The 27,838-nt window shown below is 43.8% G+C and overlaps 1 protein-coding gene across 5 annotated transcripts in view; it reads right to left on the reverse strand.

Moving 5' to 3' along the window:
* ADAMTS9 (ADAM metallopeptidase with thrombospondin type 1 motif 9) overlaps positions 1 to 27,838 on the reverse strand; it is a 172,549-nt gene that overhangs the window by 109,308 nt on the left and 35,403 nt on the right. For all 5 annotated transcript variants that reach the window (XR_009609757.3, XM_060631519.3, XM_060631521.3 and 2 more), the window contains 8 exons: positions 24,866 to 25,012; positions 23,495 to 23,636; positions 22,186 to 22,290; positions 16,449 to 16,594; positions 7,769 to 7,950; positions 7,530 to 7,666; positions 5,639 to 5,756; positions 5,293 to 5,388 (listed from right to left, as the gene is read on the reverse strand). Coding sequence is in view for 4 of the 5 variants with exons in the window: in XM_060631519.3 (XP_060487502.3) it covers positions 5,293 to 5,388; positions 5,639 to 5,756; positions 7,530 to 7,666; positions 7,769 to 7,950; positions 16,449 to 16,594; positions 22,186 to 22,290; positions 23,495 to 23,636; positions 24,866 to 25,012 (1,073 nt within the window). In the remaining variant the exon portion in view is untranslated. The remainder of the gene's footprint in view (positions 1 to 5,292; positions 5,389 to 5,638; positions 5,757 to 7,529; positions 7,667 to 7,768; positions 7,951 to 16,448; positions 16,595 to 22,185; positions 22,291 to 23,494; positions 23,637 to 24,865; positions 25,013 to 27,838) is intronic.

Genomic DNA, 27,838 nt, shown 5'->3' on the forward strand with positions numbered 1-27,838 from the left:
GGAAGAATGTGGTGACAGGGAAAAAAGCTTTTAAAAACACAAACCCTCCAAAATCTTGGCTTCTTCTTGACCCCAAATCCTTTGATAATCCTCCCTACCTATACAACGCAGTTCAAACTCAGCATAACCTGCCTGGGTCTTTGCCAATCTTATCTTAACCTATCTTTCCAGCCACACTATGCACTGCCAACAATAAACCTCAATTTCCATTCATATCCCTAAGTCAGCCAAACGTTTTTCTACACTGAGGTAGGAAAATGAAGTGGGTTAAGGGTGTAGGGTCTGAAGTCAGGCCAGTAACGATTCCAACTCTTTCCACTTTCTGAGAAGTTTATGTGACCTTGGGTAAGTTACATAACCTCTGTAAGCCTCAACTTCTTCCTCTGTTTAATGGGTTTCTTACTGGATTGTTACTGTACACTGGCTGCAGCTGCTGTCTGATCAGGATGCCTTCATATGCGCTGTCTTCTTACCATATCTTTACAGATGCCTAATTTAGGGATGGGAAAAGCATGACGTGAATATTATTAACATACCTTCCCAAGGGAAGGTGATTTCTAATCATGGGAAGTCTGTCTCCAGAGCCTGTGAACCACTAAAATTTTCTAACGACGAGGTCAATGAACGTCTGTTAAATGAGTGAATGAATTCATGCATGCTTTCTCTAACATACAAGTTGAAATCAAATATGGTGAGCCACAGATTTGAAAAAATTTAAGTCATTGTTTTTGCCAGTCAAGTGACCATGGAACAATGCACTTTTATAACCCCAGGAAAGGTCCTGGCCCATAGTAGGTGCTCAATCAGTGACGTTGAAAAGAAGGAGTGATGGATCGGACCTGACATTTATGGCAAGGAGAACAGAGTGCTTCCAGGCAAATGACCGTTTCCCTGTCAGTGTAAACCTCTGACAGCCTTGTCTCCCCTGCAGCTTCTGCAACGTGACATCCACCGGCCATGCAAGACGCAGGAGCTGCAATGGGTCACTGATTGGAGGCGAGGTTGTTTCCGTGGTCCCTCAGACATCCCGAGGCTGCCTCCTAATGTGGGTCATTTACACGGTGATGGCAGGACGTGCTGCCAGCAAAATCACCCAGTCCTTTCAAGGGAAGTCGCCTGCTGGCTACCCAGCTGATGTTTCACCAGAGATGAAATGAGATGTCACAAGGCCTGTTCTGTAAATTAAGCAATAATCCAGTTTTGGTCGTACTCAAAGAGCAACCGTCTACCGCAGGTCCATTCTGGGGCTCCTCCCCAAAGTCTCCTGCCTTCCTCTCCGGCTTGTGCCACCTCGGGTCATGTTCCCCTTCCCTGCGCGCTCCTTCTCCCAGTAGATGGTGAGGAGGGAAAGAGATAGGAGTCGTCAGGTGAACTGAACTTCGTGCTTTATCTCCAACTGAATTGATTCCTGTCTTCCCGTTGCCATAATTAATCAAGAGCTAAGTGAACTGGAGACAAAACGTATCATGGCAATGGCCCCTTTTTCTCCTAAAGAAACTCGAACATGGTGGCACTGGGTGCAGCTTGGCTCCAACCCAACCGGAGGGAGCGGGCTGTGTGAAAGGATGACCTTTGACAGGGAGACTTTCTGCTTCAGTACCTTGTGAAACAAATAGCTTCCTGCAAACAATAGTCTCCTGCCCAACCTTCCACTAATGCGATTAGGGGAGCTAATTTCCTGGGTTGGTTTCCCCCCCATTTCACCCATCAGAGCTAGGTTGCTACAAAGGCCCTCTCCCCTGGAAACGGCTCCCTCACCAACGCATGCGGAAAGAGCGTGGCTTGACTGGCCTTTAAAAAAAATGTGAGGGAGAAGGATGAAGATACCTCAGCGATGGAAACAGCTGTGGGTTTTAAAACCTTCTTGGAGCATTTGCTCTACCTTCCTTCGGGCCCAGCGTAAATTTGTACACACCTCAGATTGGACGACATCATGTTCTTCCTCACTTGTTAAGAAGCCACTGCAATGTTCAAAGGCCCTGAGGTCTTGACTTTCCCACTCAGTGAACTGTGACTGGCCATCTACGCCTGCATACTTCTCATTTGCTTCCAGAAAGTTCTTTGGTCAACAGGTGACTTTACCACAATATTCCACTAAAGAGCCACGGATGCCTCAGCCTGCATGTCCCAGATGACAAATCTTCGTGAATTTTGCTTTCATTCTTTACAAGGAGATTAAGAAACCTCCAATGAGGAATACAAGGTTATCAGGAAGGCCTCCCCAATTCAGGAGCCTGGCCTGGTTCATGAAGTTCAATTGAACTAAGGCTACTACTTGGAAGATCTTTCCAAGAAGGGAAAGAAGAGACAAGAATCCTCCTTTTCAAGGAGAAGAAAGAAGCAGGTCAACATGGCTTTTGGCTTTCAGGAAATGAATTAATAAATGAGGTTGTGGGGCGCCTGGGTGGCTCAATCGGTTAAGCGTCCGACTTTGGCTCAGGTCACGATCTCACGGTCCATGAGTTCGAGCCCCGCGTCGGGCTCTGGGCTGATGGCTCAGAGCCTGGAGCCTGCTTCCGATTCTGTGTCTCCCTCTCTCTCTGCCCCTCCCCCGTTCATGCTCTGTCTCTCTCTGTCTCAAAAATAAACGTTAAAAAAAAATAAAAAAAAATAAAATAAAGGAGGTTGCATGCGATGCTGCAGGATTTAATTAGGAAGTACCAGGGCCATAGCAGCCACATGTTCAAATTTATAACGCAGGGCATGAAAAACAAAAACAAAAACAAAAATGCTTGACCTATTTTGCTCAGTGCTGAAATGAGAAATGTGGATTCCCCCCAAAAGTAAATTGAAAAGCATCCCCAAGAACTTTGTTAATTGTTTTATAAAGTCACCATTCATTTGGATATCTAGGGTGGGAAAAAGTTGACGCAGTTACTGAGTGAATGATTCCAAGTGACACTCCGTGGTCTTTAAAAGAAGGGATGGTTCTGTATATTTACATGATAATCTCATCCCCCTGTTAAGCACATAGGAAACACCCAGTAAAGACAGCATGAGTTGGGGCGCCTGGGTGGCTCAGTCGGTCGGGCGGCCAACTTCGGCTCAGGTCATGATCTCACAGCTTGTGAGTTCGAGCCCCGTGTCAGGTCTGTGCTGACAGCTCAGAGCCTGGAGCCTGCATCAGATTCTGTGTCTCCTTCTCTCTCTGCCCCTCCCCCACTCACGTTCTGTCTCTGTCTCTGTCTCTCTCAAAAATAAATAAGCATTTGAAAAAAATTTTTAAAAAAGCATGAGCATTGACCGTCTAACAACTGAACAATCATTTACTTAGCATGTATATGTGCAGGCTTTACATCAAGGGCTAAAGATATAAAGACACAGCCTCTGACCTTAAGACCCTAGTGGTCATATGGATAAATAACAAACAAATTGTCTCATCTCAGCTCATGGCAACTCTGTCTTCTCAGCTGCTCAGGTAGAAATCCTGGCGTCACCCTGACTTCTTTTTCTCTCTCATATACCATATTCAATCTACCAACAAATCATGATGATTCTGCCTTCAAAAAGTATCCAGATTTCAACCAGGTACTGTCACCTCCAGTGCTCCTAATGGGGACCAAACCACTAGCGTCTGTCTCTTGGACTACTGCAATAATTCCCAACCAGTCTTCTTGCATTTACTCGGTGCCCTTCTTCCAGCCTAAGTGCTCCTCTGAAAACACAAATGTGATTACATCAAGTTATTCCTCAGCTCCCAACCTTCACTAGCTCCCCATGTCTCCCAGAGTATGAGCAAGTCCTTTCAATGGTTATATGGCCCTATATTATCTAGTCCTGGTACATGGTTAGCCTCATCTAGAACTCTCCTCTGTGCTGCAGCTACAGCCACACGGGCCTCCCTCTATTCTCGGAGCAATCTAGACATGCTCCCATTTCAAGGATTTTGCACTGGCTGTTCCCTCTGCCTGGAATGCTCTTCCCCCAATCAACCTGTTTTCTCCTGCTACAATGCAAACATTTCAGCTCCATTGTTCCCAACTCATCCTCAGTATCCGAACTTCCCTTCTGTTGTTCTATTTTCCAATACCACTTCCCACCTTCTAACAGTATACAGTTTGCTTATCTGTTAAGTTATTGCTTATTGTCTCTCTTCTCTCACTAAAAAGCTCCAAGGAGACAGTGATTTTTACTTACTTATTCTTTTATTTTGGCTTATTGTACCCAGAAGAGTGCCTGGCACATATTAAATAAGGGAATGAATGAATGAATGAATGAATGAATGAATATACACTGCAGAAAATACTATGATGAAGTCGTGTATACATATCATACCGGATTAGCACGCGTGGCCAAAGGATCATTGTCTACTTATGAAGGATTTCATGTAGATATTCCAAAATACAGATAGGGATTCTAATTTGATTCAACAAGTACTCACTGACTAGCTCATTATGCCCAAATGTGTGGAGAAAGCCTTTACAGAGGCTGAATTCAGATAGATTAAATAGAGTTTCTGCCTGGACATTGTAAGAGAACAAGTACATTCATTTCTTTTAAAACATGACTGCCCAGCCAGACTGCTGTGATTTCTTCTAGATCAGAGGGCAAGCCATGCTGCCTTCCGTGGCTCGGAGGAGTCTGGTTGTACAAGGTGACCAGCTGAATCCCTTCAGTCATGACCTCACTCCCCTTGTCCTTCTCTTAATTAAAAGTGGTTGGGAAAATTTCATAATCACAGCGGTTTACAGAAGGACAAGTTGACGTGGGATTGGGCTGAGCAAACTGTTGAAATGAACACAGGGTTGTTGGCGCGTTGTGGTTTAAACAGAAGGCACAGACATGAATTAGTCATGTGCCTGGACATGAGAGAAGGATGAAGAATCTATAAAGGAACAAGGCGGGCCATTCTAGTCATGACATGAGAAAAATGTACCACTCTAGAACCTTTTGGAATAACAGGGCGTAACGAAATGCCGAATAAGTCCACACCAGTGGTCTATAACTGGTTAGAGTTGACACCACAAAAATTAGGGGAAGCGGTACCTTTAAATTTTTACGCTGAACTTACAAGGTAAGCGCTTTCAAAATCTGATTTAGGGCCTTCCTATTTACTGCGATCCAGAATAAAGCCCTGATATTGACTAGGGTAACTACACGACTCTTCATTCCATACTTCGAGGGTATACACATGAGGGAGAAACAAAATAAGGAATTTCAAGATCAACTGCTTGTATGAAAACACACAACATCGGAAAGCTCTCTGTGCGCTGAAGGGGGAAGGAGGGAGCACCTGCCAACGGCTCCAGAGAACCAGAATTCCCGCCCATGGCAGGGGACAGGCCATCTTACCCAAGTAGTTGTCATCCTCTGATTTCCCTGAGAAACTGTGCTGCCGCACGTCGATATTGGTAGCACCGGCTGGAATTCGGACCACGGTATTGTAACCTGAAAAGAATTTAGCCAAAACTGAGTATTCCACAGCACAAGTCACTTTCTCTAGGTATGGAATAAAAGGTGGGCCACCCAGGGGGGTAATACAGTTCTCACTCTTGAGTGTCTTCTAGCCGGATGGCTGATGTACCCTAACGAGACTGACTTTACGCCTGACATGAATACTTTTACATACTACATGCGGTTAACAATTTTTCAATTTTGACTATTTTCCCTCTCACGGTTCTTAGGGACAGGTTCTTACCATAATGCACTGTGTTAAATGTTCCTGCCACTGTTTTGCACGAAGAATTATCACCACCACAAACTCCACATTTATCTCTCCGGGCTTTTGAGTTTAAAACGTGGTCGCATCCAGCTTGCTTTTAAGAAGAAACGTTTGAAATGAATGGTAAGTATTATAAAGTTATACAAATCCTAAAACATTATGAAACGGCAGGTAGCATGTTTGTTTGAATGACGCATTCCAAAAATGACAAGAACGTCCCTTTAAAGTTGCAACGGCTAATAACTCAAATTGTCTTTAGCCCTGGTGTGGAAAATGTGGTCCTTGGACCGGCAGCCATGGGCATCTCTGAGGCTGTTAGTAATGTATTACCTTGGGCTCCACCCAGATCCACTGGGTGGAATTCTGACATGCTAGAGGACACTTAGGTGCTTCATCTACAGATTAAAGTTTGAGAAGTACAGGGGCGCCTGGCTGGCTCAGTCGGTAGAGTACGTGACCCTTGACCTAAGGGTTGCAGGTACGAGCTCCACACTGGGTGGAGAGATTAGTTAAAAATAAAATATTAAAAAAAAAATAGGGACGCCTGGGTGGCTCAGTCACTTAAGCGTCCGACTTCGGCTCAGGTCGTGATCTCGTGGTATGTGAGTTCGAGCCCCGCGTCGGGCTCTGTGCTGACTGCTCAGAGCCTGGAGCCTGTTTCAGATTCTGTGTCCCCCTCTCTCTCTGACCCTCCCCCGTTCATGCTCTGTCTCTCTCTGTCTCAAAAATAAATAAATGTTAAAAAAAAAATTTAAAAAAAAATAAAGTTTGAGAAGTCTGTCTACAAATAGTGGAATAAATAAGAAAAACCGCTCAAGAATGAAGACATAGGAATGCTGGCGGGGGTGACTGTATCCAATTAAAGATCTGCTATCTCAGGGCGCCTGGGTGGCTCAGTCAGTTAAAGCAAGTGACTTCGGCTCCGGTCATGATCTCATGGTTCAGGAGTTCGAGCCCCACGTGAGGCTCTGTGCTGACAGCTCAGACCCTGGAGCCTGCTTCAGATTCTGTGTCTCCCTCTCTCTCTGCCCCTCCTCTGCTCAGGTCTCTCTCTCTTTCAAAACTAAACATTAAAAAAAAAAAAAATGCCTCTGAGGAGAAGCTCAGTGTTTTACTACGAACGGACTGACAAGGAAACATGGACTGTGCAGTTCTGAGCTGGGAAATGGGTGAAGCTCTCAGGGGCTCACTGCATCAGATCCGACTGACTAGAATCCCCATTTTCCTGGACCACACGCAAGGAACAAATAAATTATCTCAAAGCCTGGCGACGCTAAGAATGTTTTCTGATTGGTAAGAACAGTGAAATGGTATCAAGCCCTCTAGGAATCACTGCACTCGTGCTTCACGATCTTCCAGAAGTTTCTCCATGTCCCATCCAAGAGTAACAAACAGGTAGGTCTCAGGTAGAAGCTATGGTGTTTGAAATCAGAATGAGAAATCTGATGGAGGCCTGGCTGAAGCCTGATTCCTTACGACGTCTTTCTGGAACAGAGCTATTCAGTCTAGAAAACTCGCTGTGTGGGAAGCGTTTGGTTTAACCTTAACCAAATGGTTAAGGGTTAGCCCTGAGGTTACAGTAAAGGAAGGTGTGTGTGTACAAATTATTGTAATAAATTTTCGCGGGGAGGTTTCGCGCAGATCCTCACAGAGGTTGAGAGTGCCGGAAAAATGCAGGACGCCGGTTCTCGAACTTCGGCATCAGAATCAAGCGATGCCACTGCTGATGCTGCCCTGGGAAACAGGCTCGGAAAACCACTTCCCTGGAGACAGCGCACAGATATTCGCCGCTGGTCTCTCGAGGAAGCCACAAATCACGGCTTAGCAGCAAGACAACACGGTGAAGGAAACGCGATGTGGGACTCACCCGGCAGAGGCCTTGGACACAGATATCGCTGGTGTCTTGGCCACAGGGCGTCCCATCTATCACTCTGTCTCGCAGCTGGTAGTAGGCCGTGTTACCTGCCACCCTGCAGAACAACTTGCAACGGTCCTTCATCAAAACTAGAGAGGAAACACACGACGCAATGTGAGTTTCGGACCTGGACCCCCGGCCGACCTGCCGACCAACCACGCCACCCCCCCCCACCCCCCGGTTGCACTTACTTCCACTGTACTTAGGGACCCAACGCACAGTGGGAAGCAGACCGTTGATGTTGAAATGCTTCCCGTCAAACTGAGCACACTGTTCATCTCGGAAGTCTCGCTTCTGCTTGAGACATGGCTCTGTGTTGCAGGACTTAAACTTCATCCTACGTCCTACACAGTACTTCCCACCATTTTTGGGCCTGGGGAAAGGGAAAGAACACATGCGCTGTATTGCCAGGGATTTCTCCCCACATCGCTCTCTCATCCGTGGCTTCCTGTCTCCCAGGGAAGCATGTCTAAAAGTGGCTGATGACAGAGGACAGGACTGAGGCTCTGAAATCTGCGTGTGCATTCTGCCTTCATTACCATGAAGTGTATGACCTTGGGCAAGTCACTTAGCCTCCAGAAGCCTCAGCCCCTCCATCTATAAAAACGGGAAGGGGTTATTGAGTAAGGCAGTGCTGAAGATGAAACGTTAGAGCACGTTAACTTCGAGTTTGAAATACAAAGCCTGGGATCTGTTGGGCAATAATCTGTCCTCTCTCTCCTGAAAATGCAGTCCTTTGGTTTTCAAAATGTGGAAGGTAAAAGGCCCAGATGAACCAGTGGAATGCTCCCCGTCTACTTTTTGTAACATGACAGTCTCACAGGAGACCGGCCTAAAACCTGTGTTATTTTACTTACATTCATTCTCTCCCTCCCTCCCTCCTTCTCTCCACCCTCACAACCATTGTTTTTCTTTGTTTTGTCTCACAAGTGAGACGGAGTAAAAGGAACATCCCCATATTGTGACTAACTTAATAGGAGAAGCAGGAAGAGCAGACTGGTTTCATTAACTTTTGTGTGACGAGAGCACGGAGGGTGCCTTGCACAGCACCAGAGTGTAAATTTCATCTCGACATGCAACCCCGAATTAGATGAAATTCAAATGTACATGTATTTTCCAGATGTGACCCAATGACTAAATTATACAACGTTTCTCCTAGCAGTCCACAGCTTGCCAAGTTCATCATGGAAACGGGAAGATCAGAGAATCGTAGGAAGTTGGGCTCGCCCACCCAGGGCTGGAGCAGGTCGGATTTCGCAGCTACGCTACGGACATCTCTGAAATGGAAAGAAAGTTTTCCACTTTTCTTCTTTAAAATGAATCTTTCAGGGCAATTTGGAGCATACAAAGGGGTTTTTGTTTTGTTTTGTTAAGCTGGGACCTGGGTGAATGGGAAAGACATCCGTGCCCATTTATACAACAAGAGCCGGTCCAACAGAACAGGTAAGGCTCTGGAGCTAGAGCTGGGTTCCAGTCCCGACCCTACCCTCAGTGCATGACTTTAGATGAAGTTCTGAAGTTCTCAGCCCCCGAGTATCAGTTGCCCCCTTGTCTAAAATGAGCACAAATAGTAGATGCTGAAAACGTTAGCTACTGTGCTAATATGTCAGCACCCCCAACCTAATCTGATCCAACCGTGCACTTTGAGTACCGAATCTGCGCTAAGACATGGTGTTCAGCGTGAAGGCAGGACTCACTGCTCCTGCAGAGCACCAAGCGTCAGGGAGGGCCACCCGCCATGACACTGTCGCAACGTGCTCCCATGCGGAGACTAAGGGAGGAGCATGGGCTTTGCAGCCACACACTGGACACCTTTGTGGGCGCTACCTGGCCTCTCTGAGCTCCATCCTGCATGTAGAACAGAGATGGTATTGTACACCTGCCATGAAAAGCTCAGAATCTGGGAAGTTTAGTAAGGAGGCGGATAAATATTGAGTTATTTATCACAAAGAAAACTGTATCTAGGGATACAACATGGCACCTAACCCAACAATAACTGTGTCTCCTTGTTTCTCCGTGAAACACAATTAAGCCCATATGCTTTCTAGCTCCACTGTGCACTTGACTCCCTAAAATACACTCCTATCTTGCCCAAGGGTAAGGCAGTGGCAGTATTTTTATATCGAGCAACAGGAAGTTCAGAGAAGTCAAGTACTTTGTCATGATCACACAGATAAAAAAAGAGAAGAGATAGGACTAGAATTCTAAATTCCCTGGGTTCTTCTCTGTGCTCTTTCTGCTACATTATCCAGGAACTATGGTCAAGACTTTTTTTTTTTTTTCCTTCCTTTTTTGGTGCCATTTAGAGATAGAGCCTTGGCTTCCTGAATTCCCAGCTCTTCTGTAAGTACCAAGACGCCCTAGTCCCATGCACACAATATCACAGATGATACATGAGTAACAGATCAGGCCCATATACCTGTTCAGGTGAAACACATTTTAAATGTGCTACATGTAAGACCTCTTGCAATTTTTCCTCAGATTGAAATGATCTTTGCGGAATCTTCTTAAAAGGCCCACTGACTATGCAGGATTAATCGTTTATTTATCGCCTGACAGTAGCTCATTTTTCTCTTTGAAATTAAATTTTCAAAAGTTGGTTCTTTTCTTTTGGCTCTCTTATACAACAAGTCTTAATGCACCCCAGAAACGGCCCACATGTAGCAGTTTTTTGGGCTGTGAATAATACATACTTACAGGTAGTTTCCCTTCAGAGGAAAGGGACGTTTGCTTTTGACCACTATCGAGTGGCAAACAGCATTCACTGACTTACTTTTATAAATGACATTTTGAAAAAACAACACACAGAAAACACTCCATGGGAGAGGCAGTGTTGCTGAGGGTCATAGGTGGGGACTGTGGAAACAGAGGGTTTGAATCCCAGGCCTGCCTCTTAATAATGGTGCAGTCTTGGGCAAGTTGCTTAATCTTTTGAAGGATCAGTTTCCCTATCTGTAAAAGGGAGATGATCCTAGTATCTAGTTCATCAGGGTAAGCGAGGGTCAGCTGGGTTAATACATTCAAAGCACTTGAACAAGGCCTGCCACACTGTAAATGTTTAGCTATTACAAGAGCCTGCCAACCACAGCCTGTGGACCAAATCCTGTCCACTTCCTGTCCTTCCCTGGCTGTGAGATAAGAATGGCTTTTCTATTTTAAAAACTTAAGGAAAAGCGTGCTTAGGTGGCTCAGTCGGTTAAGGTTCTGACTTCGGCTCAGGTCGTGATCTCACCATTTGTGGGTTCGAGCCCCACACCAGGCTCTGTGCTGACAGCTCGGAGCCTGGAGCCTGTTTTGGATTCTGGGTCTTCCTGTCCCTGCCCCTCCCCTGCTCAATCTCTCTCTCTCTCTCTCTCTCTCTCTCTCTCTCTCTCTCAAAAATAAACATGAAAAAATTTGATTAAATGAATAAAAAATAAAAATTTAAGAAAATATAAAACATATTTTGAGACACATAAGAGTTAGATGAAATTCAAAGAGTAATATCCATAAATAAGTTTTAGTTGGCATGCAGCCACACTCAACCCTTTATATGTCGTGGGTGTCTGTCTCTCACTGTATCAGCAAGGTTGAATAGCTGGGTCACAGACGCTCTGATCCTCAAGTCTGAAACACTTACTGAGTGTTTTGTGGCAAACATGTTCCTTTACGGTAAAGGTCTGCCCTGAGGCATGCAAGGCACCATGCCACTTTCTGTGACCGTGTCCAGCCGTGCTGTGAGGCAGGTAGTGGCAGCCTTGCTCCTGAAGGCTTGTTTGAAATTGTTTCCGAAGTGTGAGGTAACCTGGCAAGGTGACATGTCCATCAGGTGAGAACTGCTGGTCGATGGACCAATGCAGGTCTCCCGGATTCAAAGCTCATGATCTGGTGTCTTTCCTCGGCTTCCTCTCTTGAGACAGGCCTCTTTCTGTATCAAGACTCGTTCTGTGACTCTGCTATTTTTTATGTAAAGACAGATTATATTTTATCAACAAACTTAAATTTGCCCTCTCAGAACATGTGCCTTTTCTCTTATCCCAGAGTACCTCTGCCTGATTTGCAATGACTGTGTAACGGGGAAGGCTGTAGCCAACCTAACTTACCTTTCAGCATGGAAAAAATTCATGCTGTAATTTAATAACTTCGCTGGATGGGAGTATTTTTTTTTTTCCATGTAGACAAAAAATAAAAATTAGAGGAAATGCAGCTCTAAAAAATAGTATTAACCACGGGGCGCCTGGGTGGCTCGGTCGGTTGAGCCTCCGACTTCAGCTCAGGTCATGAGCTCATGGTTTGTGGGTTCGAGCCCCATGTCGGGCTCTGTGCTGACAGCTGACAGCTCAGAGCCTGGGGCCTGCTTCAGATTCTGTGTCTCCCCTTCTCTCTCTGCCCCTCCCCCAATCATGCTCTGTCTCTCTCTCTCAGAAATAAATAAAAATGTTAAAAAAATTAATTAATTAATTAAAAAATAATATTAACCACATTTTCCTGCTATTAAGATCCTTTCAAACATTGCAGGTCAAATACAGATGGAAAGGACTTAATGAAACTGCTAGGTTAATTACTATGAAAGTAACTATATTCAGCACAGCTGAGCTGAATCTTTCTTTCAGGCACATATTACACAACCACGCCTATTCGTATACAAAGAAAATTCATGATACTGCATGGCCAAAGCTATGAAGGAATTTTTGCAAAGATCACCACACGTCCGTTCACCCTCCAGGAAAGCTAAATTTTGGTCGGCAAATGGGTTTGAACAGAAATCTCAGCTTCTGTGAACACTTAAAATGAATTGCAGCAGGCCGATTAGGGTTAGCACAGGGAAGGAATTTCTAACAATTCGACAGGCAGCCCCAGAAGGTAGTGTGTTTCCTATGCTGGGAGGGTTTTGGGAAGAGGTCTAATGGACAACCGCAGTGGACGCTGAAAGGCTATTCAGGGATTAGACGGGTTGGGCCGGAGAGCTATACTTGCAATCATTAATGATCCTTCCAAATAGAGCAGTCTAAAGGCCTGGATATCTTTATTCATTCATTAGTTAATAGCTTTCCCACAGCAACTAATTCTTGAATTTTGAAATACGCTCACCCAACTCAGTGCCTGAAGAAAAAAAAAAAAAAAAACGTTGCTGCAACTCTTTCCAGCCAAATGAGCAATTCGTTTCCTTAGATGAAATAGACATCTATTACCTTGCTCGTATGCCAGATTTCATAAGCAGTTACTATGGTGAAAGCCTAAATGGGAAAATATCTAGTTCACAGTCTTTTCCTCACACCTATGAGTTTCTTAGTTTTTAATTTAACTTACCTCCTAACTTAAAAGCAAAACAGAAGCACCAGAAGAGGGAAGGGAAGCACCAGTTCTTTCCCAAAGAACCGGGACAATTTTTTTTTTTTTTTGATGGACTGTAAAAACTGTATACATTTTTTTTTTCTAGCTACTAGGAAACTCAGAGTCAATTCAGAGCACAAAATAACAAGTGTAGGGCCCAATGGCCTCATACATGCGACTTCTAGTTCCAACGGTGGCCTTGTTTAGGTACCCTAAGTTATGCTTTTGGCAGTTATGATTTTAGGTTTTACTGTATTACATGTTTCTTATAGATATGATTGGGTGATCATGTAATTAATTGTTCAATTCAGGACACTTAGAGAATGTAAAGGGTAGCTATGAATAACTTCTCCTGGACAACAGACGTAAACTGGGACTGGGTTTACAAATCAGAACATAAGCTTTTATCTACAGGGCATGGGTCAAAGATGGGATTAAAAAATAAATAAAACATTTAAAGACAAAATATTAGGGCCCTATTCCCATGATAGCAAATCAGCAGGACCGCCTACTAGTGGAGACCAAATACCTTTTGACCAAAATCAGAAAGCATCTGGTTTCTACAGCTTGTTCACGAGTATGCCGTTATCCCCTGTGTAGGACAAGGCTATTTCTCTTTTGTAACTTTTACGCTTTCAAGGGAAACAACCCTAAAAGTACAGCGCAAAGTATGGATGTTAAATACGTTCTTGAATCACATGAATACTGTGAAAAAAAATAAAAAATAAAAGCAACTCAGGGTCTTAATAGAGACATACCTTGGACTAAAAATGGGGCTCTACATTATATTCAAAGGGCTCCTCAACCCGGGAAGAGGCAGGTTACCAGCTCCAGGGGCACCACTTCCCTCAAACGCCTTGAGAGTCAGAAGCAACTACTACTGATCCCTGCATAATGAACCATCTGCTCTGTGAGTTTCTCTGAACGAGCTTTCAAACTGAGATTTGGATCTGATTTTCCCTGTTCTGTGTCCCTTTCTCTCGTCAAACTGACTTCCTCAAAGTTTTCGGAGGCAGACTCCTTCCTCAATTCACAGGGACATCCCAAAGTGCAAATAACTTGGAAGCTCTTTCATGAAATGGTGTCAGGGCTGACAGTCAACTGGGGGGATTGTATTCTTTTAAAACCTCCCATAGCAAACAGCAAGGACAAGGACCTCTAATTGAAGTCTTTAATGATCAGCCCCTAACTTGTGAATGCACGGATCTTTGCTTCACTTGGAAGCTCGAGATCCTTTCCTGCTGAGATCTTTACGCTGGGTGATTTTCTTTGTCTGGCTCGTTCCAATTATGAAGTGATTTATCTCTCTCCACTTTCTACATTACCTCTAGAACTGCTCGAAGACTTAAAAAAAAAAAAAAAAAGACCAAACACTTCTTTTCAACGACGTATTCTTGAGTCACCATTTCAGAAATGCCTACTGTTGGCAACAGTCATATCCTCACGACAGTAACAGCTCACGAAGATGGTAATAATGTGGCTCCACGTAGCTACTGCATAGTTCTTAATTTAAAAAAAAAAATGTGTCCTATTTGCTATTAGCTTCAAATGCTTTATTCTAAAGCTTCAATAATACCAACAGCTAAGATTGGTAATTGACTTGAAAGAAGCAAGTAGTGGAACACTATATATAATATGATCCTTATTTTATATCTACAGGATACTTATTTCATATAATACATATTACATGACAAATCTTTTTTAAAAGTCCAAAGTGATGCACGTCAAATCATTTTTCCCCGGTGATTTCTTGCGGGGAGTAGGTGGGAGGGAGGAATGATGATGACAGATTTTTTTTATTTCATATCGTTCTGTGTCTGAATTTTTTGAAAGCATGTACTAGGTTTAAGCTATTACTTAAATAACTAACAGAAACTATAGACTCTATTGATCATCTACTGTTTACTCTTTATACCCATAGCTACAGACTACAGTCTGTGTCTTAGAGCTCTTTAGTTGTCTTTACAGAGGCTAATATCACATAGACATGAAATAAAGGTTGGACTGTGGACAGAAATAAAGGAAAACAAATGGATTGTCATTTGTGATTTGCACGAATGAGTATTTATTAGGCCACGGCTGGCAACAGTGGCCTAAAGGTACGTTCTTTACTGGTGAACACAATTCAGATTTTCCTTTTTTTTAAAAAATTTTTTTAATGTTTATTTATTTTGAGGGAGAGAGAGAGAGACAGAGCATGAGCAGGGAAGGGGCACAGAGGGACAGAGGGAGACACAGAATCGGAAGCAGGCTTCAGGCTCCGAGCCGTCAGCACAGAGCCCGACGCAGGGCAAGAACTCGCAGACTGCGAGATCATGACCTGAGCCGAAGCTGGATGCTCAACCGACTGAGCCACCCAGGCTCCCCGATTCAGATTTTTCTTATGAAAAAACTGGATGCTTTGCCAACACGAGGCCCCTTTCCTACCTGTGAACAACCAGCTAAGTCTGAGGAGCACCTGTCCGTGGTTTCTACCACCTTCTTATACAACTCTATCATACCATACCAGTATATACATACATCAATATACACCGTGCTACGCTACCCTAATATACGGCACCCACGTCACTGTTGTACCTGTGTGCTTCTGTCTACAATTCAGTTGTCTACCCCAACACAGTCTGTGAAAAAGAAATGAATACTACCGGATGAAATCACTTTACCTAATCCCAAGACAGCTGGTTCTTAAATATGGTTATCGGTGTATACACCTAAAAACTATTACTAGTCTATGAAGACTTCTCGGCCCCCTAGCCTATACAAGTTTGATGGCAATAACATGATGTATTAGCTTCTAGTCCTTCAGATTTGACACATCTTGGAGTCACACAAAATTTGATGTCATTCCTTATCATCAAAATCTGATTTTTTAAAATCTACTTATAAATACGCACGCCTCCTGGGCTAGATGCGGGGGGAAAAAAAATCAACTTCATTTGAACATGTGCTACAAGGCTAGGCTGGTCACATAAGGAGAATTATCCCGAAAGGCAGGATACTCCCAGGCTGTATACTGTCTAGTTGTAGGATGGGCCTTCGGTGTCTTCCTCGTAAAACAACTAACTCGATTCTAAAAGTAATTCCTGACTTGAGGTTCTCAGTCCCTTAGAGTCTGCTATCACCATGGGGCTCCGTGTGCCCTGTCCAACATCTCAGTAGCTAACAGGAAAGGGTACAAGTTACCTACAATCTGGATGGAAATGTCCAGTTTCTTCATTTCCTCAGGAAAACCTGTTTCCCTTCATTGGCCAGCTATACCAAGCTCTGGAGGCAGGGAGATATGCCTGACTGTCAAACTGTTAAACAGACCAACCAACACAAAAAGCATCTACTGGGGTAGACCGAAGTCTTAATGGAGGATGATGGGAGAAACTAATGCTTCAGAGGACAGTGCCCGGGAATAAACTGATTGGATACCACCAGTCTAAGCAGCCCTAGAAAGGCACTTACTCTCTACCAGGGAAAGAGTTTTCCATCTGCTTCCAGCCGAACGATTCCCTTCCAGAGGGCTCCCATTGGGCCATCCCAATAATGACAGCAAGGAGTTCGAGGACTTACTCTGGTCTGTTGCACTCACGAATGGCAGTTTTGATGCCCCCTCCACACGTTCTTGAGCAGGTTCCAAAGTGACTCCAACTTCCCCAGGATCCATCAGTCACAGGGACCTCCATTTCTTTGGGAACACAAAATCCAAACTTGCAGTGCTGTGTTTAATAAGGGGAACAGTGAGGGAGAGCTCGGTGCTGGAGACGTGATAGGACCCACTGTCCTTTTGATTATATGGCATACTTCACCCCCCCCACCCCACCTCTCCCGCCACATGCTAGTTTGAAACGCTGCCATTTCATCATCTACGTGAATAATGAAAACCGTCAGGATTTTAATCTCGTCCTTATTGATTTTAGGCCATGTCTTCATTTACCACTTGCTTGAATAAAACTAACCAATGAGTGGTTGGTCCCAGGCTCTCAGGGTAACTCCAGTGGCCAGGCTCAAAGCGCTCAATTAGTCTATTTGGAAAAGTGAGGAGAGGAAGCGGGCAGACTGGCTGCAGACGGGGCCAAAGTGAGTTACTGGGTTTGCAGAGCAAATGTCCATTAAGAAGGCTCAAAGGTGCTGTGAGCCTGGTAAAATATGTTTTATTGCTCCCCGCAGATTTGAAAAGCCAATTTTAATTAAGTGGCAGAGAAAAAAAAAAAAGCACGTTAGAGGATTCCTATAAACTCCCTCCACCAAAGCACACAGGATGAGACTAGAGCAAAATGGACATATTCCAGAGAGCCCTAAACTTTATTGCTTTTTTTGTTACTAATGGTTTCAGCTTCTCCAGCCTGCAGCAGGAAGAAGGCCATGATGCTTAAAACAAAACCAAACAGAATAAAACTCCTCAGCAGGACAAGGGATTCGAGAAGCCCATTTCAACCCTCTGCCATTGTTGGGGTGTGAGGCCCTGACACAAAGCGAGGTCACGGAGCAGCGGACAAAGCGCTGGCTGCAGTGGCGGCAGGAGGGTGATGCCCCGCAGCTTGCTCAGATCTCTGAAGTGGAGCTGGTGGTGGCTGGCTGCCGTGATTTATCTGCAGGGAGGGCAGAGGCAGAGGCCCACCGAGGCCGGGGCCGGGGGGTGGGGGGGGGGAGCGTGCTGGGAAAATGGACGACAAATAAGATGCAGGGGAAGGTCCCAGACTGAACAGGGCGGCCACACAGAAAGCTCAGCCAACAATGACTCAAAGGGTGCACTTAGGCTTTCTCTACTTTGCAGCGCCTTCTCCCTCGTAATTATTCTCTTCGAGCATCTGAGGATGGCTCCCTTTCCCTGGGCTGTGTGGCAGAGGCTTAAAACGTTGTGCAGAGAACTCTGGGCGACTCTGGACCCGAGAAAGGCAGGCGGAGGAAGAGGGACAACGGCACTTCCCGAAATCATTTTGGATTTGTCTCCACGAGGCTCTTGAACGTTTATTGGAACGTACACACATACAAATAAAGGAGAGAGGTAGTAGCTTGGTCTAGAGCACCACCATCCAATGAGAATGTACCAGAAGCCACACACTTAAGGAAAGGTTTTTAGTATCTAGAAGCCACCTTAAAGCAAGTAAAAAGAAAACTGAATTTTAATATGTTTTTACTTAGCTCAAAGCATCTGAATAGTATTACTTCTGTGTGCGATCAAGGCACAATTAGGTTTTTTGCACTCTTTTTCTCATACTCGGTCTTCAACACCTGCTGCATGTTTTCTCTTAAGCACATCTCAGGTTAGGACTGACATGTGAAGGGCTCATTAGCCATGTGCGGCTACTGGCTGCCATGCCAGACGGTGCAGGTCTTAGAAAGACAAAGCTTGGAAGGCCAATGGTCTCGTGGTGAGTGGGGCTCTACCACAAACTCACTCTGCGACCCTAGGTGAGTCCCTGACTCTGTTTCCACAGCTGAAAACGGACACCAACCTGCAAAGTTGTCGTGAGTATAACACTAGAGACAGTGTATCTAAAGCACCCAGTACCCAGCTGTGTAAGTCAGGGGACCTGACTAAATAAAGTTAGTAAGATAATGACAAACATTTATACAACTCTTAACTGTGACACATATGCTGCCTTCCCGATGGCGAGCAAATGGAAATAATTTTTGACATTAAATAGAGAAAAAAAATTGTAAAAAGGCAAGATTAATGACATAGTTAAGTGAGGCCGAGACCCCAAGCTGCCTACCCAATATCCATTCTCTCCTATATCCTTGGTAAAAGAATCTGTATTTCCGCAGATTCTTGCACAGATCAGAGAAGTCAGCAGACTTCATTGGGTGACATTCCTGGGAAGGTCTTTCTGCCCCTTTGTCCCCTGCCCCTTGGCTTCATTCTGCCTGGAACTCCCACTTGATGGCTGGAGTCGCTGCAGCCATTCTGTGATCTTGAGGAGGAAATTCATTTGCATATGAGAGCAGAACAGGAAGACGTTAGGAACCTACGTCTCTGCCTGATGATTTGTGGAGCTGCCACAACAGTTCTATAACCTGTCTAGTTCGGGACTAATTTTTTTGTATGTGTCAGAAAAAAGGGCCAATTTGCTTACATTACTATCATTGGATGTGACCTAAACAAAATCTTAATTAATAGACAAATGGGGTCATAGCTGATGACTCTCAAATCCAGCCCTCAAGGCCAGCTGCTAAAAACAGGTTTTACAAATTCTACAAAATAATGAGAAATTCCTATACTTACAATTAAAAACTGATCTGCAAATCAAATATTCCTTACTGATGTGATCACAGATGCGCAGGAAGGGAAGGAGAAGAAGAACCTTAGAATAACAGGAGAAGTGGGGCACCTGGTTGGCTCAATCCAAAGAGCATGTGACTCTTGATCTCAGGGGTCTTGAGTTCAAATCCCACATTGGGTACAAAGCTTATTGAAAACAACAACAACAACAACAACAACAACAACAACAGGAATAGGAGAAGTGCCTGGAAATCAGAGCTGTTTGGCAGATATGTCCCAAGAGACTCTATTTCACCAGGCAAATTCGACAAATAATTACATAGTGGAAGAGCCATTACTTCATAACAAAGTGCTAAGCGGCTGGTGGAATCCAAGCCAAAATATAGTCAGCCTTTTTTAAAGGTATCCAGGACCATTTAAACGACAGTTTATATAAATGCATCTTTTTTGAGAGGTTGGAAGAGGTAGGTCAATTTTGTCCTAAGGAGACTTAAAACCAGAGTTTCATACCTCAGACTCACAAAAAGGGTTAACATGAAATGTTAATGGACTTAACAAGAGAATGGAGAAAATAAAGACAATTAGAGTCATTCATCAAAATAACATTGTGTCAGCAGCTCAAGACAGATCACTGCTGAGGGAGCAGGGCAGAAAGAAGAGAAAGAAACAAGAAATTAACCCCACCGCAAAGGGAGTCGGAATCGGCTGGAGAAAAGGCATATGGTTTTACTGCTAATTCTAAGAAAACAAAACAAAATGGAGGAAAGAAGAACACCAAGGATTTCTATGCCAACAAATCCACCATCTTTGGTGTATGCAAAATGCATAAAGGCTCTTCAGGGAAACAAACACACACGTGCCCGCATCTTTAATAAAAGCTGCTAGACTTGGATACTTTTTCTAAAACAGAACAGCTACCTATCGTGTTCTCCGCATAGTTGCTTCTCTGAGAGTGTTCTGAGCCTGCCCTCTGGAATGCCTTGAAGTCTTTTGCTCTTGCTAAACATAAGCATACATAGAAAAAGACTTCTGAAAGATCTACCAAGTTTCCCCATCCCTCAGGTATAAGATTACCCTGCAACCCCTTATCTTCTGCTTCTGTTACGAAAACAGAAGATCAGAAAAAGATACGACAAATGTCCTCCCAACTTCTTTTGTGTTTCAGGGTTGACTGGGATGCCACGATGCTACGTTGACGTTGGTAGCCCATTCGCGGCACTATCACTAAATACAATCCACGTCATCCTATTACTGAAAATTCTTTGTTATGGTTTTTCCAGCGATAACGTGCATGAGAAATGGACATAGCAGGTGGGTACGTCAGATTGACTAAGGACCACCACTGGATAGCACCCGTGAGTTTTCTGGGATCAAACAGCATCAATTTAAGCAACATAGTTAGCTGGCTCTAATGCAAGCCAACCAACCAAGGCGTCAGCTAGGTCCAATCTAGGAACCACTTGCATCAATGGTCTCTCTGGATCAATGGAAACCTGAGAACCATATTCTCACTCAAACCTGTGATCTTCCAGCCATCAACACGTTGAGATAAACGTCCTGCAAAAAGTGAAGAATTCTCTCTGGCCAAGGAGAGCCATGTCTTTTGAAGTTAACGAAAGGTGCAAAAGCTACTGTGCCCATGTCCATATATAGTTTTGGTTAGGTTGTTATTGGGGAAAGCTCTATTCTCAAGGGCTGAGGTCCTTAGCCATCAAGAAGCGACAACATGAGCTGACAGAGTCACCAAGTAAGTCAGGTATAAAATCAGCTTCATTGTAATTTTTAATTTTTTGTACTGAACTTTGTAATTTTTCAAATAACTTTCATACTCGCCAGCTTGTGTAACTTTACAACCACCCTGACACACGAGTAAAGAAGCCACCGGTCTTCCTGCTTGACCACTGGGACCAAAGGAGCTCAGTGGGCCTGAGGTATGGCCACCATAGTAGACGCTTCAGACAAAGCAGAGGAGGAAAAGAGGGTGGGGAGGGGCTTGGGTGTATGGGGACACTGCCCTGATGAGCTGAGTGACCGTGGGGCAAGTCACTTCTTTTTTAAATTCCCTATCTAGAAGATCAGGGAAGGGAGAGTTCAAGTCTGTCATTTCTGAGGACCTCTTCTATGGACACATCCTGAGGGCTACTAATTCCACAAGGGAAACTAGACGCAAATGAAATGAGCCAAGAACAGAATATTAAAAGTGAGGAAAGTGGACAGTGGGAAGAAGAGAAAAGACAGGAAAAAATCTATGTAAGGATGACAAGAGACTCAGAAAATAGTCCCAGGACTGCATCACTGGTGAGTGAAAGGACACCATTTCCATAGGGATAAAATCAAGTTTAGATCTAAAACTTCTTGTAGCCAATTTTTTTGTGATGATGATGATGATGGTATCACTGATATACTAACTTTTTATTCTTGCAGTGGAAAGCAAGTGCAGAAGGTGGCATTGATCATATTCCTAGGGGTGTGGATGCATCGTTATTTCCGGGCTGTACGAGTAGCAGATTTTGTTTGGTCATTAACAGATAAGTGGGAATAAGTGCAAATTCAGAATCTGCACTTGGATATATCCCAAGCGACCTCACAGCTCCTTTAAGGGACCAACACAGGCTGGGACAATCCTGGTATCCCACTAGTGAACAAAATAAGTTCATGGTATATCTGCGTTTCTTTGATTTTAAGACCCTCCATCAATTTAAAAACAGCCTTCCATTGCCCACCCCCCACCCCACCCGCCACCTCCTGCAAAAGAGAGAAAAGAAAAAGGAACACCGTCTCGCATTAAATGTACCCATACACTGAAAAGCACATTGGGATTTGAGGGAGGCTAAAATGAGAGAAGGGGGGTTTTCAAATTGAGGCAATAATGATGGCTCTGTGTCTTGCAGCATTATTGCACTGCAATATAAGTCTTCACAATTTTCAAATGTAAAGTTGAACCTCCTGGCCCCAAAAGGTGTTACGCATGCTAAAACACACTGCATCAACTTCTATTCTAAACGACGGCGACCAAGCTGACAGCTACAGTTTTGCCCATTTCTGCCGCCCCGAGACAAAAGAACGGATTGGGGTGCTACTTGCCTTTCCAGGCTCACACTCTGTCCCGTCTGCCCAGGGCGTGTGCTGAGTCCGGCAGCCTTTGTGCGCTCCGTCCACATTATGGCACCAGAGCCGTCTACACTGCATCTGCTCAATTCCGTTAAACAAAAATTCAGCGATTAGACGTTATGGGACCAGGCAAGGACTGCTTTCAACTAACGTCTGGCCAGCGAGAGAGCGTGGGTTGGAAAGGGATTGTTTTTTTTTCCTCGCTGTGATGAATGATAAAATATTCCAAAGGCTCAGAGGGCAGCCCGTGAGACACATTTCGATGTCTGGTAGGACTTCAGATGTGTAAAGGGGGAATCTTTGCCATCATGAGTAATGCAGAAAGGAATATAATCATGGACAAATTTTACTAAAAATTTTTACTATCTCCCTGGAATCCCTGTGTTTCCCAATTCACCATGCTATCTCGGAAGTCTGTCCCTCCAAAACAGCCAAACAGACTCCCACAGGAAGGAAAGGGGGTACCTTATGGAAGCACACTTGCACCCTGATAACCGATGGATAGCATTGGTCCAAGTGCCCACAGCGCAGAGATTAAAATATCCCACACCCACCACTTGAGCTACCGCCAGAAATGATCTCAAGCCCCACACGGTCACGGGACACAGCCCTGACAAGCAGGAACCGGGGAACAGGTTTGCCTCATGAACCGCCTTCACCGAATCTAGAAGATTCTGTGTGGTAAAGGTCACCCCGACAAGTCAGGGGAGACGAAAAGAGGTAAGGAGAGTAAAGGGCTGAGCTGTGCCATGACCCCATCCTCTCTGAGCTCACTGTCCCACGTGAAAAATGAAAATGATAATGGGGATCTCTCTTTTGGGCTGCCACGACAGGGTAATGAGAATGTGTAGGTGAAGTACCACCCAGCGGCAAGCACTATTCCTACTTGATCACCAACATCACTATTACTGTTGTCCTGAACAGCCAGTGGACCCTTCTCAAGTTTACCATGAGTGGCTGATGTTAGACTGAGAAGCCAGTGGGAAACTGTGAATTAAAAATGCCAGAATCAGGGCGCCTGGGTGGCTCCGTCGGTCGATCAGGCATCCGACTTGTGGTTCCGGCTCAGGTCATGATCTCGTGGTTTCGCGAGTTCGAGCCCCGCACTGGGCTCTGCACTGGTGGCACAGGGCCTGCGTGGGATTCTCTCTGTCCCCTTCTCTCTGCACCTCCCCCACTCGGACTGTCTCTGCCTCTCTCAAAATAAGTAAGTAAAATGTAAAAGTGCTAGAAAACTGTCCAGAATCAAGGGATGAGGGCAGAGATGGCCCCACACACTTACCATATATGGGCACACCTGAGAACCTGGTCCAAAAATCAATTCACATTGTTTATTCACGTTGTAAAGGAGGCCCGGCAGTTGGGGAGGCAGAGGGTAGCGTCTGGCTTCAGGTTCATTAAGCAAACACTCACCGTAACCAGTGCTATGGAAAGCAGAAAAACACAGATGGTGAGAGCACTGGATGAGATGTGGCTGTCAAAGGCTCCAGATGAAAGTGAAGGCCATCCCGCCTTTTAAAGGTAGAGCGGAGAGTTTATTTTTCAAATGTGCTTTACTCTGTATATCCCAGGCTAAACTCCAGGAGCTGAAGTTCTATTTTTGGCATATACTTGTTTGTGGATCTGCTGGCTATCCATACAATATAGTCAGTAGGAAATATGTAGTTTTCCTAGCATTTATCACATTTTGGGGCCATTACCTATTATTATTTGCTATCGTCTCCAATAGACTGCAAGCTTCTTAGGTGCTTGCACATCTTTTTCATGTGCACGTGGGGCTCTAAACATTATAGCAACAGGTCTTTAGTAATTGTTTGCTGAACAGATGAGTGAGTGAACCTACAACCATAGTAAGCAACCCTTCAGATCATCTGGTTAAAAAGAAAAAACAGCAACCCTCCGGTTCTTTGACTTTTCTGCAAACACCTCTTCTGGAAAATTCACACCTGGTGAGTTCTGATTAATAAGCCCCCTCTTCCCTGTGGCTGAAGAAATATACACCCAGTGACCTTGGACAATCACTTAACCTTTCGTACATCTGGGAGAGAACAGCAATAAATCTGTGACACAGGGATATTGTATAATGTAATTGGATCTCTGAACTGCCTGGCAGGAAGCTTAAAAAACAAAACAAGAAAAGAGAGGAAAGAAGGAGAGAGAGAGAGAGAGGGAGACAGAGACAGAGACAGAGACAGAATGTTCTCAATTCAACAACATGGAGGTCTGTGTAATTTTCATCCACCCACATTACCCTCTTTGGGGTCATCTCACCACCCTCCCCCTTTCCAAGCCAAAATTACTAAGTTGCAACCACATAAATATTTGTGGCCTTCCTTCATCGTGTAATCACAATCATGGTCCCTCCCCGAAGACCTGAACAGATTTCATATCTTTACCAAGAATGAAGCAACATTTACATATTCTCTTTAAGATCCTGACCTTTTCTTTAGCTCAGTCTGTAATCTTCAAAACTCTGGCAAGGATAGAACTGCACAGATGTCACAGAGTATTTTTTTTACCTCCTCCCAGGAATGTCAACAAAAATAACAACTCAAAAGGAATGCTTGGCTCTACATTTTCTTTCCCACAACGAGTTCACTACATGGAGGCCAGACACTAGAAGCCCGTGCTTAAAAGAAAGTTTAAGTCTTACTCTAAAAACTCAGTGATATATTTTCGACTACATTTTGACCACATCCAGGGGTTGGTGTAGAAGTTCAATGTGGGAGCCATGACATGCTGGGGACTCTTCACTCCTTCCTCTTTGCACTTGTTGTTGTCATCGTGAGGCATGTTAAACCTAAGGCCAAAGAGACAAAGATGGGAACGTCAACAAACACCAAAGGATTGAGCTCTCATCATTGCTACAAGAATGCATCTAAGAGCAAAAAGTTAACTGACGTCTTCATTGTGGGTAAGAACCTACATCCTTAGATGTAGATCCTTTCTTGATCACAAGAAAACCTACTGGATGGTTCGAGGCAGAGTGAAGCATAAAACAGAATTCTCCCCCAATTTAATACAAAGGGCCTTTAATGTCTAAAAAAAAAAAAAAAAGGAGAGTGGGCCATGATCTGGGTCAAGTGTACTTTTTGGAATTGCAGAGGCTGTGAACGTGCTATAGTTGGTGCTAGAAAACAGTAGTTGGAATTCCTAATAAGCTGTTAAAGGCCAATTTATTGAGTCAAGAATTTGGCCAAGTTATGATAGCATCGTGAATACAAAGAGTCAGTCAAGTGTCAAAACTTGAGGCCAAAAGCTTTCTAATAAGAGGCTCACTATGGGTCTTGGCATCCCTCCTTTTGGGTCCGGCTGACGAATGATATAACCGCATAGGTATATCATTATAAAGGAATGTGAAGTTCGTGCACAATAAAACCCATTAAGGAAAGCGGCAGGCGTGGAAGCCGGAGACATGCCAATTCAATTGGCTTAACGCAGACATGGCAAATAGTTTCATGCTTCCTGCCAACGCCAATTGATTGGTACTGGCTTCCTAAAAAGTTGGGCACAAAAAGATTCTAAAACTAATCCAGGTTCTACCCGAGAAAAGGCGATGATGGAGTGTCAATGTCCTCTGGGGCTTGGGAGGGAACTCAGCAGCAGCATTAACACATACTTGCCATTCTTGGCTTTGCCAGAGAAAATGGGGCCTGGGAGGGGGGGGTGGGCGCGTGGGGAGGGAAGGACAGGAAGCATTTCTCAATCTAGAAACATCAATTCTATGACCCACATGCCATTCACAGCTCAGGTAACAAACCCCCAGGGACTGTCCTCTCTGAATGATGCTGCAGTCACAAAATTGATGCATGTGATTAATTTTGCATTTGGGGAAGAATTTGCATCATGAGTTCATCCTGAAATAGGGAAAGCAGGGAGCTAGGCAGAAGTGTGTGGACTTGTTTCACATTCAAAGCCCAGATAAAAGCCTATAAAATCCATTTCATTCATTTTCCTTGGGTTTGGTTTTCTTCTAAGTTGGAAAAAAAAAAAACAACAAAACTTGGGCTCCTCAATAATTACTGCCTGATGCAGTAAATTCCAAATGGAAATTATGAGATAGAAAACCTTTATCTAAGTTAAAATTAATAGTTCTTCAGGCTTCAGAGTCCATTTTCTGCAAAGAATGACTGTCCCAGTTGCCAGTTCCCTGATGCAAAGTCACTGTCATACCAACAAACCCAACACAAACAACACCCTCAAATCTTAGTTTTTTGTTTCCTTGTGGTGCAGAGGATCTGGTGTTTGTGGTTAAATTGCTTGATTAAGGCCCCACAGCTGATGGGGTGGGGGAGCTGGGATTGGAAAGCACTTCAGTCTGACTCTAAAACCTCTGTGTTTTGGAATACATACAAAGCATATTCTCTCCTGTTAGACAAATTGTACAAGATTTGTCAGAAATACTGCGTAAAGATCTCTGTATCTTTACAGAGTAGAGACTCAGTGACCTCCCAAATTCTTCCTACCTCAGAGCTGGTAAGAGAATGTAGGAACTATTTTTGAAGCATCCAATGATGCTCGACACACATAAGATCAATTGCTTTTTCCTCTCCAACAGGGTTTTATGTTGTCAGACAGTCATGACTGTAACAACTTAACATTTAATCTTTAAAAAGGTCATTAGAAAATTTGCTAAAAAGTACTGTAGCAAATTAAAATACATATATATATATACATATACATATGTATATATGTATGTATACATATATATGTATATATATGTATATATATTCGGTGTATATATATATATATATATATATATATATATATATATATATATATTCATTATATTCATTTTCCTTAAAATATAAGCAAACCTGACAAAGCACCAAAACAGAAAGAATTCACTAAATGGCTAGAGCTCTACCTTTTGTTTTGCTAATACCTCACATCATTCACCAATTACTCCATTTTTTTTTTTTTAAACTTCTTAACACTTCAGAGATATGGTGCATATGTTTTAGCCCTATCTAATAGTTAGGGAAACAGCATACATTTTTCTCAAGTCAAAGAATTAGTCCAGAACTTGCGTATCTGGCTCCCAGCTCCCTAGTTCCAATGTCACAAGTTGGTACCTCAACATTAGCAACTAACCTTGAGGCAATTTAATATTGCCAAGGTCAAACCAGGGAAACAACACTATCCACCATGTGGGGATTATGAAGTTTAAGGGAAACCATGTCAAAAGCTCCTAGGCCAACACCAACAACAGAGATGTGTGTTGACTACAGTTAACACAGCTGAGGCTCCTCTGTAGCTGAAAGTATTCAGGTTTTGCTGATCAAAATTCTCACTTTCCTTAAAATACAAACTTTGTAAATTGACTATCTAAATGGAGTTTGTAAGCTCTTGTGAGGAAGGAATTAACAGGAAGCTAATTATATTTCTTTAAATAGTATACGCCTCTTGACCATACATTGTGGGGAATTGTTAATCACAAAAACTCTTGCCTTTTGAATGCATTCCTATCTCTATAATTTCCCCCATTGTGGTCTGCATTGTTGAAACGCCACCCTACTCTTCATGGCCAAACCTATACCTCCTATTTAAAGGTCTAAAGCAATTACTAGACTTTACACAAAAGAAACAAAATCCCCAAAAGATTCTATTAAAATAAGTTTGGGAA

This window comes from Panthera onca, chromosome A2 (genome assembly GCF_046562875.1).
Source record: "Panthera onca isolate mPanOnc1 chromosome A2, mPanOnc1 haplotype 2, whole genome shotgun sequence".
NCBI lineage: Eukaryota > Metazoa > Chordata > Mammalia > Carnivora > Felidae > Panthera > Panthera onca.